This window comes from Podarcis raffonei, chromosome 10 (genome assembly GCF_027172205.1).
Source record: "Podarcis raffonei isolate rPodRaf1 chromosome 10, rPodRaf1.pri, whole genome shotgun sequence".
NCBI lineage: Eukaryota > Metazoa > Chordata > Lepidosauria > Squamata > Lacertidae > Podarcis > Podarcis raffonei.
In genome coordinates, this window is record NC_070611.1 from 73,091,929 (window position 1) to 73,107,808 (window position 15,880).

At 46.4% G+C, this 15,880-nt stretch overlaps 1 protein-coding gene and 1 pseudogene across 1 annotated transcript in view; one reads left to right on the top strand and one right to left on the bottom strand.

Annotated features, from left to right (window-relative positions):
- The window catches only part of LOC128421655 (C-type lectin domain family 4 member A-like), a 44,254-nt gene that overhangs the window by 9,867 nt on the left and 18,507 nt on the right, over positions 1–15,880 (bottom strand). Inside the window, exon 6 of the mRNA XM_053404688.1 lies at positions 5,526–5,612. Within this exon, the coding sequence (XP_053260663.1) occupies positions 5,526–5,612 (87 nt within the window). The remainder of the gene's footprint in view (positions 1–5,525; positions 5,613–15,880) is intronic.
- LOC128421654 (myb/SANT-like DNA-binding domain-containing protein 4) lies at positions 12,740–14,450 on the top strand (annotated as a pseudogene).

Consider the following 15,880-nt stretch of genomic DNA (forward strand, 5'->3'; position numbering starts at 1 on the left):
GAGACCCCACGTATCCCACCTGAGGGAAGGCAAGGCCAAGCCTAAGTTATTGGAGCTGCTCCAGATCCAGGGGCTGCACGCGTCCACGCAAAGGGCGCCCCCCGTTTTTAAGCGGGGAGCGGTCATTGTGGATGAATAGGGTGAGCCTGTGAGCTGGACTCAGGAATTAAAGTATTAATTCCATCACAAAAGAATGGTCGGGCTGTCCAGGTAAAGCAATCAGTGACCATTATCAGGTATCCTGGCAGACAGGATTTTTGCTGTACACCACCCTCCTTTTGTGATGTATGCATGATGTTTTGGGGGGTGATCTTGATCTACAGGGTGGGCAATTTCAAAAGTCTATATAAGGGCTTGAGCACCATTGTTCAGGGTTCTCCTCCTGCGTGTGGTGAGTGGGGACCCTGTTGCAACAATTAACAAAGATCAGGCTATACATATACTATATAAACAATAACTATACAGGCATACAGTGGTGCCTCGGGTTAAGTACTTAATTCATTCTGGAGGTCTGTTCTGTTGTGGGGTCAATTACGTCCAGGGGTCCGGCACACTTCTCTTGCGCAGCTCTGGTCTTCCCCCCTGGGACCTTTGACTCAGCAGAGCGTAAAACACAGCAGAAGCAGAAGCAGGAACGTTCTGTCGTGTGGTGGCAATAACTCAGGCTGAAACGCAGCAGTCTCCTTATCTTTAAAGTCTTTATTCCTTAGCAAAACACAACAGCTATAAATCTCCTGCCTGGAGACAGAGCGGACATCTCGCTTGCTCAACGGAGCAAACACGCACACTGAAAGAACACAGAGAAACCACTCCCTTTCCGTGTTCTAAACCCGCCCTCAGAATGTGAGGCGTCATCACTCAGAACTCTTAACCCTGTAAGTTCTGAGCCTCTCCTAACACCCCCTCTCGAATCACGTTCTGAGAGGACCTCTGAGTGTTCAACACCTTCCCCATTGCCTTCCGCCCCTTCCTGGCATCGTTGTTAGGCACCTGTTGAACCTCACAAACCTTAGGTTCGCACTGTGCGAAACCAACCCACGCATTTGTGACCTGAAACCTCTCAGGTGGAATTCCCTTTGTAGCCCGCGAAGACCGCCTGGGCACAAACTGGGGTGCTCCTTTTGACCCACTGGGGCCATCATGTGCGTCTTCCTCATCAGAAGACTCCCCCTCTGACTTGACACGTCTGTGAGCTTTCTCCATTATGCGCACAGGAGATGAGGGCTCACTCTTGGACACTCCCTTAACAACCTGTGGAGACGCCCTACTCTGTTCAGGGACCTGGTCTCCACCAGCAGGTTCAGGCTCTGGCTCTCTTTCCTCCTCAGCGTCAGACAGACAATCTGAGTGAACGTCAGAGTGCACTTTGCGCCTTGCCCAACCATCCTGCTCAAAGAACTCAGCCTGTTTACTGACCAGAAGCTTGGTCTGATCACCTTCTGGATATGCGAATCTCCACCCTTTTGTCGCAGGCTCATATCCACAGAAGATCATTTCCTGGTACTTTGGACCACCCTCTTGCTGCAACCATTTTGGTACAGGCACCATGGCCCTGCAACCAAACGAACGGAAGAAATGCACCTGTGGCTTCTGTCCGTTGAGCAAGAAATATGGGGTGTCACCTACCACTGCATTGTAGCACCTGTTCATCGAGAAATTGGCCGTTTTTACCGCCTCCCCCCAAAAACTGTGAGGCAAACCAGAGTCATCCAGTAGGATCTCGGATGCTCGAACCAGAGCTTTACTCCTCAGCTCTGCCACGCCATTCTCCTGAGGAGAAGTCACCTTGTGACGTATCCCCCTCTGGCGAAAGAAACCCTTTAGAGCAGACCCAGTGACCTCAGAACCACGGTCAAACTGGAAACCTTGCACCTTGGTGGAGAACCTCAGTTCCACCTCAGCAACCCAATCTTTGATCAGTTGCGTTGTCTCCTCCTTCGTTTTCAGCGTGAAAGCCCATGCGTTCCTAGTAAAATCATCGATCAAAATCAGCAGATGCCTGGCTTTGCCCAGACTTGGCTGAGGCATAGGCCCAAACAGGTCTGCGTGCACAAGCTCAAAAGGCTTTGTGGTTACCCTCTCCACTCTGGGATCATTAAACCCCTTGTTTTTGGCTTTTCTGCAAGCCTTGCAATTCAAAGGTTTACCACATTCTTTTACCTTGCAACCTTTGGTGCACTCTGATAACATCTGAACGTCCTCACAGGACCCATGTGACATCCTCTTGTGCCACACGCAAGCACACGACACATGAGTGTGATCAGTGGCTTTCCCAGTATTCCCCTCACCCTCCAGAGGTGTTTCTAAAACAAAGAGGTTGTTTTGATCTTTTCCAACACTTAAGAGCTCCTTCCCATCTCTGGAAATTGTACAAACATCTTTTTCAAAACTCACAGAATATCCCTCCTGTAAAAGGCAAGGTACAGATAGCAGGCAATGTTTTATCTCAGGGAGAACATAAACCTTCAATTCAGCCTGCAAGAAAGAGACAAACATGTTAGAAACATGGGTTACACGTCCCTGTGAACCTGTAGCAAATCTAACTGTTTTCTCAGTTGAAACAGCCTTGCAGTTCCACATTTGTCCATCAGGTGGCGCTGTTACCAGATGGGCATTCGCTGCCGAGTCAACAACCCAACGTAGCACTCTCCCCCCTCCGGAGTTGTCCTTCTTTGTTGCCTTAGCAACTGACTTCCTGCTGCCCCCGACCTTGGGGTGTTCGCTGCAGGTGGTGGTGTCCAAAACCGCCATAGACGCAGTCAGCTGATAAACGTTTTCTTCCCCTTCCGGCCGACCCTGGGACTTTCCACGCTGGCCTCTTCTCCCGGGCTGGTTCCCATGGGAAATGTCCTTGGGACTTTCCTGCCTTTTGTTTCGCTGTGGACAGCTTCGGCGCAGATGTTCAGCCGAGGCACAAACAAAACATCGCCTAGTGGAAAACTTTGCAAACGTGCCTTTGGTCTTCTCTGCCCCCCCAACCTTTCCAACAGCACTCCTCCTCGAGGCTTTTCTGCCGTTGGGAAAATGGCTTTTGGCTTCTGCTGTGGTTTCTCTGCAAACCCCCTCCAGCTCCTGCCAAACAGCCTGGGCACTCTCAAGACCCTTGGAATGGCCTTTCTGGCCTGCACCCCCAAACTTGGGTGCACAGCCTCCAGAGGAACAGCTAGCCACTGCTTTCCTCTTCCCAGCTTCCAGCAGCTTTCCAGCACACGGCTGCCTGTCTCTCTGGCGTGTCAAAGCATCGCAGCAGCTTTCAGACACGGCTCCAGCCCACTTTGGGCTTCCAGGGCGTCCCACAGCCCCTCCTTGACTCTCTGGGCGTTCCCCAGCTTCTGTGCAGCTCTTGGCCCCCTCTGGGCGTCCCTCAGGCTGGCGTCTAGCCCCCTCTGGTCTGGCTCCCACTCTCTTCAGTGCCTGCCAACCGACCCAGGGCTCCTTCCCGTCTGCCTCTTCAAAAGGGACTGCACGCGATTCATGGCTGTCTGCCATCTCTCCCCCGGGGGCCCAGCCTACTCACGATACAGTAGCACCTCCCGGTCCGGCAGATCCTTCCCAGCGAGCTCCCTTCGCTCTAGCTGGCTCCAGCTACTCCTTAGCTGGCCTTTGGCTGCTCCTCAGCCGCTTCTGCCTGCAGTTTCACTTCCCAGCGTCTCATCAGCTGGCCTCTGGCTGCAGCCTCCTCACACGCACGAACGTTGCTTATCTTTATTGCTGACCTCCATAACCTGTTGTGGGGTCAATTACGTCCAGGGGTCCGGCACACTTCTCTTGCGCAGCTCTGGTCTTCCCCCCTGGGACCTTTGACTCAGCAGAGCGTAAAACACAGCAGAAGCAGAAGCAGGAACGTTCTGTCATGTGGTGGCAATAACTCAGGCTGAAACGCAGCAGTCTCCTTATCTTTAAAGTCTTTATTCCTTAGCAAAACACAACAGCTATAAATCTCCTGCCTGGAGACAGAGCGGACATCTCGCTTGCTCAACGGAGCAAACACGCACACTGAAAGAACACAGAGAAACCACTCCCCTTCCGTGTTCTAAACCCGCCCTCAGAATGTGAGGCGTCATCACTCAGAACTCTTAACCCTGTAAGTTCTGAGCCTCTCCTAACATGTTCTTAACCTGAAGCACCACTTTAGCTAATGGGGCCTCCTGCTGCTGCCATGCCACCGCTGTGCAAATTTTGCTCTCATCCTGAAGCAAAGTTCTTAACCCGAGGTACTATTTCTGGGTTAGCATAGTCTGTAACCTGAAGCATATGTAACCTGAAGCATATGTAACCCGAGGTACCACTGTACTATAGGATTTCCTGCCTGATTATATTGTGATTTTGCCACCTGAAGCAGCATTCATATACCTTTAATACAGCGGTACCTTAGTTCTCAAACTTAATCTGTTCCGAAAGTCCACTCCAAAACCAAAGTGTTCCAAAACCAAGGTGGGCTTTCCCATAGAAAGCAATGCAAAACGGATTATTCCGTTCCAGGCTTTGGAAAACAACCCCCAAAACAGCAATTTAACATGAATTTTACTATCTAACGAGACCATTGATCCATAAAATGAAAGCAATAAACAATGTACTGCAGTCACACAATCAGTCCATCAGTAGCTGAACTGGGTTCTACAAAACAGAAGCGTAACACTCAAAACGGAGGATGTTCGGCTTCCGAAAGATGTTCGCAAACCGGAACACTTACTTCGGGGTTTGCAGTGTTTGGGTTCCAAGTTGTTTGAGTACCAAGGCATTTGAGAACCAAGGCACCACTGAATCATGTAAAAAAACAACAACCAACCAACATCCCCTCAATCTTTCTTCATTCCTCCTGTGTGAGAACTCTTGGGTGAAAGGTTAAGAGTGAACACATATTTGTAAGTAAAGCACATTATAACTCCAGCCATTGGTCCTAAACCAAATACAAGTCATTGCTGGGTTGGCCTTCAGCAAGGGCAGCCAGAATTGAAGAAGGGAATAAATTCTCCATTTCTGGAAATGATGTTGGGAAACTGTGTATGTGCAGCTACTCACACAGAGGCAATTAAGGTTTGGCAAACAGCCAGAAGGCAATCTGAAGGAGTAAGTCTGCCTGGTGATAACAGAGACATGGAGACAGCTCCCTGATTGGTCAAGCTCTCTCAAGGGAGTGATAATTAGTGGCCTACTAACTGGAATGTGTTAGTTCAGAGCTCACTGTTCAGAGTTCTATGCGTCAGTGTAGGAGTTGAGAGTCGTGTATGAGAGCACTAGCTAAAGATCCGTGTTCTGTTCCTGTAAATAGTCCACTGTATATAATAAACACCCAACTACAAGTTCCTGGTTCCTGCTTCGTCTATCCTGTCTGCAGCCAAGTTGCCAATTGCTTCCGTGGATTCTGAGTTTACCCTGCTAGGTCTGGCTAAGGTCCTGCAACTAGTCAGAAAGTTGCAAAACACCAAGAAGTTTTTACCAATAAATGAGGGATGGGGGGGGGGGAGAAAAGGCTTCCAGCTTGTGTCTCCCCCCCTCCCCGATTCTTTTGCAGACAAACTTACCAATTGCGACATTCACCGCAGTAGTCCTTGTCTTGATGTCGCGTAGAAACCCCGCTAAATTCTCTGCCAACCCTAGGATTTCCGTATCTAGAACAATTTGCAAAAGTGCAAGTCAGGGAGGTCTCGGGCAGTCGAGCATAAATATATAGAAAGGTTCCCGGGAGTGTAAAGTGTGTCTGTCTGCCGATTGCATTGGGTACAAGCGACGTGGCCTGCCTCCAGTCCGGAGAATAATAAACCCGAAAAAAATCCCCCTGTGTTGCAAAACAGAACAATCTGAACAACATCAAGCAACACATAGGCTAATAATATATTGACAATATTTCTATTACCCTATCCAAACTGTTTCAAAATTCATAAGCAGAAGACATGTAATATGTGCAGGGAGTCACAAACTAATAAGAGTCAAGTAACTATTTCATAAAGGGACGCGGGTGGCACTGTGGGTTAAAGCACAGAGCCTGGAACTTGCTGATCAGAAGGTCGGCAGTTCGAATCCCCGCGATGGGGTGAGCTCCCGTTGCTCGGTCCCTGCTCCTGCCAACCTAGCAGTTTGAAAGCACGTCAAAGTGCAAGTAGATAAATAGGTACCGCTCCGGCGGGAAGGTAAACAGTGCTTCCGTGCACTGCTCTGGTTCGCCAGAAGCGGCTTAGTCATGTTGGCTACATTACCCAGTGTGACGTTAACCTATATGAGAGAGTGCTGGAGGGGAAATAGTTAAATAGGTTGCACAGACAGGACTCAGGGGGGTGGAGTCAGTGGGTATATAAAACTAGTTCTGAGAGGAGTTTGTTGGGAGTTGTGGGTGGGTAGTTGGTTGGTTTGAGTGGGTTGGCTGGTTGGGAAAGGCAGTTGGTAATAGAGAGACAGTTAGGGCAGTTGGTCCTTGAGTGTGGTGTTATGTACTGAGTTGAATAGGATCCAAACTGCAGCAGTCTGATTGGTCCTAGAACAATAGGATCCAAAAGGCAGCAGTCTGATTGGTCCTAGAACAATAGGATTCAGAATGCAGCCTTCTGAGTGGTCCTAGAACAATGCAGCAGTATGATTGGTTGGCAGGAACCACCCAATCATTCTCCAGATAGAAGCAAATCCACAACCTGATTGGCTTACAGTAGAATTCCGGAATTAGCCAATCATGTGCAGCCCATTGTGTAAATAATGTATATAAAGCAGATACCTTGAGGGGACATTCATTCATTCCTCCTCACCACTATGAGCTGAATAAAGAGCATGAAATCACTTTGCGACTCTGAGTATATTTCATGTGGGGAGGTAGCAGAGATAGAGAGAGGAACATAAGACTAAGAAAGTAAAGAGGAACACCGTTTGGAATGCTGTACAAGTTTTGTTTTATGTCTGAAATAAAATACACTCTTCTTTATTAATTGAAAAGCTGACTGAGACTGAAGTGGTTTTACCAGGGAGGACCTGGTTGGTGGCAGCGGATTAGTGGTGTACGGGTCAATAGTCCGTGAGATGACCGGGGGCTCCGTACGAACGCCACAAAATTGGCGGCAGCGGCGGGATTCAATAAGTCTAAGAGCCTGTGAGGGGAAGCAATACACCTGGAGAGGGGAAGGGTAAATCGGTGAAGAGATTCCCTGGCCCGAGGGTGTGATTGAAGATAAACCCCAGATGTTGTGTGGCCGAGATAACAATAAGAGCAAGAGATCTCAGAAGACTGTTCTGGCGGAGGCTTAGGCTCAGGGTCAGAGGAAGTAAGCTTGAAAGGTTAGAGGGAAAAAACCTAAAGCTATACTTTGGGGACCAGGGTCTTGGAAAGCCAAGCCGGGAGGAACAGTGCCGAGAGTGAAAGTCTCTTATTTAATTAGTGCAAAATACGGACTCAACCAAGAAGACCAAGCACCCCGTGAGAGAAAACCCACATGAAAGCTCAGGAGAAGAGAATGGGAATCCCCAGGGGGAAGAAACCAGAATAGAAGAGATGACCAAAACCCCGCCTGAAGTAGAAGTTCCACAGTTTTCAGAGGATTTTGAAAAGTGGAAATTAGTTCAAGAATATAACCAGAAATTAGAGCTTGAGAAAAATAGAACTGAATTGGAAAAAGAAAAATTGAGGGCTGAGCAAGAATTGGAAAAATTGAGGGCTGAGCAGGAAAGGGAACAGCAGCGGTTTCAGTTAGAGATGAGATGGTTGGAATTAACGGTTTTAGAAAATCGTAATAATAGTAATAACACCGATGGGCAGAATCAAATGAAGATAGATTTAAAACGCTTTCCTGAGTTTAGAGATAAGGATAGCTCAGAAGCATTTCTAGTATCCTTTGAGAGGGCCTGTCACAATTTTCAAGTGAGAGAGAAAGATAAAATGATGATCTTGAGAGCTAGGATAAGCGGTCCTCTAGCCGAATTATACGCTCAAATGACTGAGGAACAATCCCGAAATGTTGAGGTGTACAAGCAGTTAATATATACACGCTTTGGGATTACCTCAGAGCAGTTGAGGAAGAAATGTAGAAGTGTGACAAAGGTGAGGGAGGAAACCTATGCGCAGATGGGCGCAAAGATAAAAACTTACCTCACAAGATGGTTAGAGCAAGAGAACGCAGACACGGTACCTAAGATTAGAGAAGTGATAGCGTTGGAGCAATTTTACGACACAATAAATGGCCAATTGAAGTACCTGATAAAAGAAAGGAACCCCAAGACAATAGAGGAAGCAGCGGGTTTAGCCGATAAAATAAATGAAATCAGAGACCATGGATTTGATGGGCCAAAATTTGGTGGGAGAAATTGGGAAAAAAACAAAAATAAATTTCAGCAAACCAAAGGAAAGATTACCTCAGAAACAGATAAGAGAAGCAGCCCCTCACCAGAAAGCCCACATGAGAAGGCACACACCCATACAGAGTTTGCTGAGGGAAAAGTCAATAAAACAAGTTCTGCAGGACCCAAAGACATTTCATGCTGGAGATGTGGGAAATTAGGTCATAAAAGTTTTGATTGTAAGCCAGGAGAAGAAACATCTAGTTATGTTGTTGATGTTTAGTCGTTTAGTCGTATCCGACTCTTCGTGACCCCCTGGACCAGAGCACGCCAGGCACTCCTGTCTTCCACTGCCTCCCTCACGTTGGTCTCTTCGAGAACACTGCCCCACCATCTCGTCCTCTGTCGTCCCCTTCTCCTTGTACCCTCCATCTTTCCCAACATCAGGGTCTTTTCCAGGGAGTCTTCTCTTCTCATGAGGTGGTCAAAGTCTTGGGGCCTCAGCTTCATGATCTGTCCTTCAAGTGAGCACTCAGGGCTGATTTCCTTCAGAATGGATACGTTTGATCTTCTTGCAGTCCATGGGACTCTCAAGAGTCTCTTTTTTTAAAAAAAATAAATTTTTTATTAATTTTCCAACACATATTAAATAACAATACAAAACAATACAAACACAAACAAACATATAAACATGTATAATTTCTTAACCTTCTTTTCCTTAAACCTTCTTTCAACAACTTCCCCATACCTCCTTTTTCTGCATCCTTATTTTAAAATTTTTCCAGCAACCCCTAATTTTATTTACTTATGACACTTCCTTTAAATCCTTTTTCCCATGTCCAAGGGACTCTCAAGAGTCTCCTCCAGCACCAGAATTCAAAAGTATCCATTCTTCAGCGGTCAGCCTTCTTTATGGTCCAGCTCTCACTTCCATACATCACTACTGGGAAAACCATGGCTTTAACTATACAGACCTTTGTTGGCAAGGTGATGTCTCTGCTTTTTAAGATGCTGTCTAAGTTTGCCATCGCCTTTCTCCCAAGAAGCAGGCGTCTTTTAATTTCGTGACTGCTGTCACCATCTGCAGTGATCATGGAGCCCAAGAAAGTAAAATCTCTCACTGCCTCCATTTCTTCCCCTTCTATTTGCCAGGAGGTGATGGGCCCAGTGGCCATGATCTTCGTTTTTTGATGTTGAGCTTCAGACCATATTTTGCACTCTCCTCTTTCACCCTCATTAAAAGGTTCTTTAATTCCTCCTCATTTTCTGCCATCAAGGTTGTGTCATCTGCATATCTGAGGTTGTTGATATTTCTTCCGGCAATCTTAATTCCAGCTTGGGATTCATCCAGCCCAGCCTTTCGCATGATGAATTCTGCATATAAGTTAAATAAGCAGGGAGACAATATACAGCCTTGTCGTACTCCTTTCCCAATTTTGAACCAATCAGTTGTTCCATATCCAGTTCTAACTGTAGCTTCTTGTCCCACATAGAGATTTCTCAGGAGATAGATGAGGTGATCAGGCACTCCCATTTCTTTAAGAACTTGCCATAGTTTGCTGTGGTCGACACAGTCAAAGGCTTTTGCATAGTCAATGAAGCAGAAGTAGATGTCTTTCTGGAACTCTCTAGCTTTCTCCATAATCCAGCGCATGTTTGCAATTTGGTCTCTGGTTCCTCTGCCTCTTCTAAATCCAGCTTGCACTTCTGGGAGTTCTTGGTTCACATACTGCTTGAGCCTTCCTTGTAGAATTTTAAGCATAACCTTGCTAGCGTGTGAAATGAGTGCAATTGTGCGGTAGTTGGAGCCTTCTTTGGCACTGCCCTTCTTTGGGGATGTAGACTGATCTTCTCCAATCCTCTGGCCACTGCTGAGTTTTCCAAACTTGCTGGCATATTGAGTGTAGCACCTTAACAGCATCATCTTTTAAAATTTTAAGTAGTTCAGCTGGAATACCATCACTTCCACTGGCCTTGTTATTTGCAGTGCTTTCTAAGGCCCATTTGACTTCACTCTCCAGGATGTCTGGCTCAAGGTCAGCAACCACACTACCTGGGGTGTACGAGACATCCATATCTTTCTGGTATAATTCCTCTGTGTATACTTGCCACCTCTTCTTGATGTCTTCTGCTTCTGTTAGGTCCTTACCACTTTTGTCCTTTATTATGGTAATCTTTGTACGAAATGTCCCTTTCATATCTCCAATTTTCTTGAACAGATCTCTGGTTCTTCCCATTCTGTTGTTTTCCTCTATTTCTTTGCATTGCTCGTTTAAGAAGGCCTTCTTCTCTCTCCTTGCTATTTTTTGGAAATCTGCATTCAATTTCCTGTATCTTTCACTATCTCCCTTGCATTTTGCTTGCCTTCTCTCCTCCGCTATTTGTAAGGCCTCGTTGGACAGCCACTTTGCTTTCTTGCATTTCCTTTTCATTGGGATGGCTTTCGTTGCTGCCTCCTGTATAATGTTGCGAGCCTCCATCCATAGTTCTTCAGGCACTCTGTCCAGCAAATCTAAATCCTTAAACCTGTTCCTCACTTCCACTGTGTATTCATAAGGGATTTGACTTAGATTGTATCTTACCGGCCCAGTGGTTTTTCCTACTTTCTTCAGTTTAAGCTTGAATTTTGCTATAAGAAGCTGATGATCTGAGCCACAGTCAGCTCCAGGTCTTGTTTTTGCTGACTGTATAGAGCTTCTCCATCTTTGGCTGCAGAGAATATAATCAATCTGATTTCGATGATGCCCATCTGGTGATGTCCATGTGTAGAGTCGTCTCTTGTGTTGTTGGAAAAGCGTGTTTGTGATGACCAGCTTGTTCTCTTGGCAGAACTCTATTAGCCTTTGCCCTGCTTCGTCTTGAACTCCAAGGCCAAACTTGCCAGTTGTTCCTTTTATCTCTTGACTCCCTACTTTAGCATTCCAATCCCCTATAATGAGAAGAACATCCTTCTTTGGTGTCAATTCTATAAGGTGTTGTAAGTCTTCATAGAATTGGTCAATTTCAGTTTGTTCAGCACCAGTGGTTGGTGCATAAACATGGATTACTGTGATGTTAAAAGGTCTTCCTTGGATTCGTATCGAGATCATTCTATCATTTTTGAGATTGCATCCCAATACAGCTTTTGCCACTCTTTTGTTGACTATGAGGGCCACTCCATTTCTTTTACGGGATTCTTGCCCACAGTAGTAGATATGATGGTCATCCAAACTGAATTCGCCCATTCCCATCCATTTTAGTTCACTGATGCCCAGGATGTCAATATTTATTCTTGCCATCTCATTTTTGACCACATCTAACTTACCAAGGTTCATGGTTCTTACATTCCAGGTTCCTATGCAATATTTTTCTTTACAGCATTGGACTTTCCTTTCGCTTCCAGGCATATCTGCAGCTGAGCGTCTTTTCGGCTTTGGCCCAGCCGCTTCATCAGCTCTGAATCTACTTGCACTTGTCCTCCACTCTTCCTCAGTAGCATGTTGGACACCTTCCGACCTGAGGGGCTCATCTTCCAGCGTCATAACTTTTATATGCCTGTTTTCTTTGTCCATGGAGTTTTCTTGGCAGGGATACTGGAGTGGCTTGCCGGTTCCTGCTCCAGGTGGATCATGTTTGGTCAAAACTCTCAGCTATGACCTGTCCATCTTGGGTTGCCTGCACGGCATAGTTCATAGCTTCTCCGAGTTATTCAAGCCCCTTCGCCACAGCAAGGCAGTGATCCATGAAGGGGCATCTAGTTATAGCACTGCACAGAAACAGACATATTGTATGCAGCCTGTGGAGCAGGGCCCAACTAGTCAGGTTGTCAAGGAAACGGACATGCCAACTAGGCCCGAGCCTGCTGAGGTAGTAGAGGCCCAAATCCTGCACTGTTATGCGATTCAACAAGATAATCTCTTGTTAAAAAACGCTGGAGAGTGTATCTGGATAGACGGGAAAAATATATCTCGGGTTAAAGGACACGGGATCGCAAGTCACCATAGTCCACCCGGAAATAATCAGGGATGAGGCCATAATTCCAGGAAAAGTAATGAAATTAAAAGGAATTTCGAAACAAGCAGAGATCCTAAAGGTGGTGAAAATAGATGTCAGGTTCAAAAACTGGGCAGGGAAGAGGCAAATAGCCGTTTCGGAAGAAATTCCCGCCCCTGTGCTCATTGGTTGGGACATTTTAGAACATGTGCAGAGTACTTTCATAGTTACCAGAGCAAAAGGGAGCCCACAGTCACCTAATCCTGAGGAGGTGGATACAGTAGCAGAGGCAGACAATGCTGAAGGACAGCAAGGGGGTGATCAGTGTGAGGAACGAAAAAACACCTTTTTATTTCCTTTGACTAAAAGTCAAACCCCAAGTTTTGCCAAAAAGCAAAAGGAAGATACTGAGTTACAAATGTGCTTTGAGGCAGCCGAGTCGGAGAGGCCATTAACTTCTGAGTGCCCAGAACGGTTTTGTTTGAGCAGGGACCTTTTATATCGAGAAGTCCTTGACCCACCATGCAGGGGGGTTGACGAAGTGAGAAGACAGTAATCCCACATGAATACCGAGGCAAAATCCTGCAGCACGCTCACAACAGTGCATTTGGAGCGCATATGGGTATTACATGTACAAAACGGAGAGTGGCTCAAAATTTTTATTGGCCAGGAATGGGGAAACAAATAAAACAATACTGTCAAGCCTGTGACATATGTCAGAGAAGAGGCACCGGGCAAGACAAAACAAAAGCCAAGTTGTGCCCCTTGCCTATCATATTAACCCCTTTTCAACGGTTAGGGCTGGGCTGGATAGGGCCCTTGCCTAGAGCCAGCAGGCGGGGAAATAGATACACTCTCACCATAGTGGATTACGCAACCATTAATGAGATGAAGCGGAAGGCTTGGAGGAAATAGCAGAATGTGTTAATGCTGTTGGTGAAGGAGAGCAAAAGACGGGAACAGAAGTCAAAAGGCGATACTTCGATTGGAGGGCCCTTAAGAAACGGAAGCGACTTAAGACCAACATAAAGCTTGTGGGTGCTGGCTTTCACTTTCCATCATCTGATTTGGATGATTCTCTCAAAGAAGATATTGATGAGAAAATTGGGTTTCCAACTGAAGCTGGTTTTGAATGGCAGAATATTACAGACTTCAGAGAAGCAGGTGGATCGTTAACAGAAATAAAAGTGGAAGAAGAGGAGGAGGATCCACAGAGTTTTGAATTTCCTATTGAGGAAGAAGAGGAGATTCTGTCCTCGGTGTCACCAGATTCTAAAAAGGAAAGTGACCTTCCTGATTTCACTCACATGGAAGAGTTTGGCAATCTAAGCTCTGCTCAAGCTAGGCTGGCCTATGAAGATTCACATCTGATGATTAGCCTTGAAAAACAGAAGCTGGAGTTAGAGAAACAGCGACTGGATATCGAAGCAGAACGCCTGCAAGTGGAGAAGGAGTGCCCGCAGATCGAAAAAGAGCGGTTACGACACATTGACCTGGAGCATGAGAGGCTTCAACTGGAAAAGGAGAGATTACAAATAGAGCGAGAGAAACCGAGGCTTGAGGCTTTGCATGCTGAGAAACCTGTGCTGGAAAATGACCCCAGCCAGTCAGAAAAACCTGCCTTGCAACCTCTGGATCTAGAAACTGAAAAACTAAAAGTGTGAAAGGATCCTTGAACATTGTGGAGGATGCCTTATCACGAAAACCAGAGAGTGAAGGATGAACAAAGACAATCAATACTTTACTTGTTTATGTATGTATATAGATATATATAAAAAAACAAAACCACATACAAAACTGTTTGATCAGAAGTGTAACTTTAAGAAGTTAACCCTCCTGAATCGAAACTTCTTAAGGGGGGAGGTATGTGACGTTAACCTATATGAGAGAGTGCTGGAGGGGAAATAGTTAAATGGGTTGCACAGACAGGACCCAGGGGGGTGGAGTCAGTGGGTCTATAAAACTAGTTCTGAGAGGAGTTCGTTGGGAGTTGTGGGTGGGTAGTTGGTTGGGTTTCATGGGTTGGCTGGTTGGGAAAGGCAGTTGGTAATAGAGAGACAGTTAGGGCAGTTGGTCCTTGAGTGTGGGGTGGTAGCAGAGATAGAGAGAGGAACATAAGACTAAGAAAGTAAAGAGGAACACTGTTTGGAATGCTGTAATAGTTTTGTTTTATGTCTGAAATAAAATACACTCTTCTTTATTAATTGAAAAGCTGACTGAGACTGAAGTGATTTTACTAGAGAGGACCTGGTTGGTGGCAGCGGATTAGTGGTGTACAGGTCAATAGTCCGTGAGATGACCGGGGGCTCCGTGCGAACGCCACAAAATTGGCGGCAGCGGCGGGATACGATAAGTCTAAGAGCCTGTGAGGGGAAGCAATACACCTGGAGAGGGGAAGGGTAAATCGGTGAAGAGATTCCCTGGCCCGAGGGTGTGATTGAGGATAAACCCCAGATGTCGTGTGGCCGAGATAACAATAAGAGCAAGAGATCTCAAAAGACTGTTCTGGCGGAGGCTTAGGCTCAGGGTCAGAGGAAGTAAGCTTGAAAGGTTAGAGGGAAAAAACCTAAAGCTATACTTTGGGGACCAGGGTCTTGAAAAGCCAAGCCGGGAGGAACAGTGTTCAGAGTAAATGTCTCTTATTTAATTAGTGCAAAATACGGACTCACACATAATGCCACCCAAAAGACCAAGCACCCAGTGAAAGAAAACCCACATGAAAGCTCGGGAGAAGAGAATGGGAATCCCCAGGGGGAAGAAACCAGAATAGAAGAGATGACCAAAACCCCGCCTGAAGTAGAAGTTCCACAGTTTAGACTAGTGGTGTACGGGTCAATAGTCCGTGAGACAACCGGGGGCTCCGTACGAACGCCACACCCAGAAGCTGTGCACCGGCTCCCTCGGCCAATAAAGCGAGATGAGCGCTGCAACTCCAGAGTTGGTCATGACTGGACCTAATGGTCAGGGGTCCCTTTACCTTTACCTTTACCTTTACCTAACTATTCCATAAGCAGAATGATAAGAATGGTATGTCACTATAAAGAATCACTGAAATTGAGGCCAAACACCTTTCCACAGTAAATATTATATCCAAAATGCTGTCTAGAGTGAACTGGAGCACGGTGGAGCTATAAGAACAGCAACACAGAAGTGAGATGGTAGGTGCGCCAAAAGTCACAAAAGGTTGCTCAGAGCACAGCAGCAGACAGAACAGTTCTTCTGGGCTAGCGAACTGACAATTCTTCATCAGCTGGCGATAACATAAAATGAAATCCATTACATTCAAATACGGTCATACCTCGGGTTACATACGCTTCAGGTTGCGTTTTTTCAGGTTGTGGACAGCCAAAACCTGGAAGTATCGGAACGGGTTACTTCCGGGTTTCGGCAGTCGCGCATGTACAGAAGCACTAAATCGCGCTTTGCGCATGTGCAGAAGCGCCAAATTGCAACCCGCTCGGCGCTGCGGGCTGCGAACACTGTGGGTTGCGAACATGCATCCTGCACGGATCACGTTCCCAACCCGAGCGTCCACTATACAATGCAGGGAATGATATGACAGGCCTGCATATGAACAACCAATAAGAAATACATACCAAAATAAACCAAAGGTACATCAAGTGGCAATGGATCAGCGATAGTAAGCTGATGC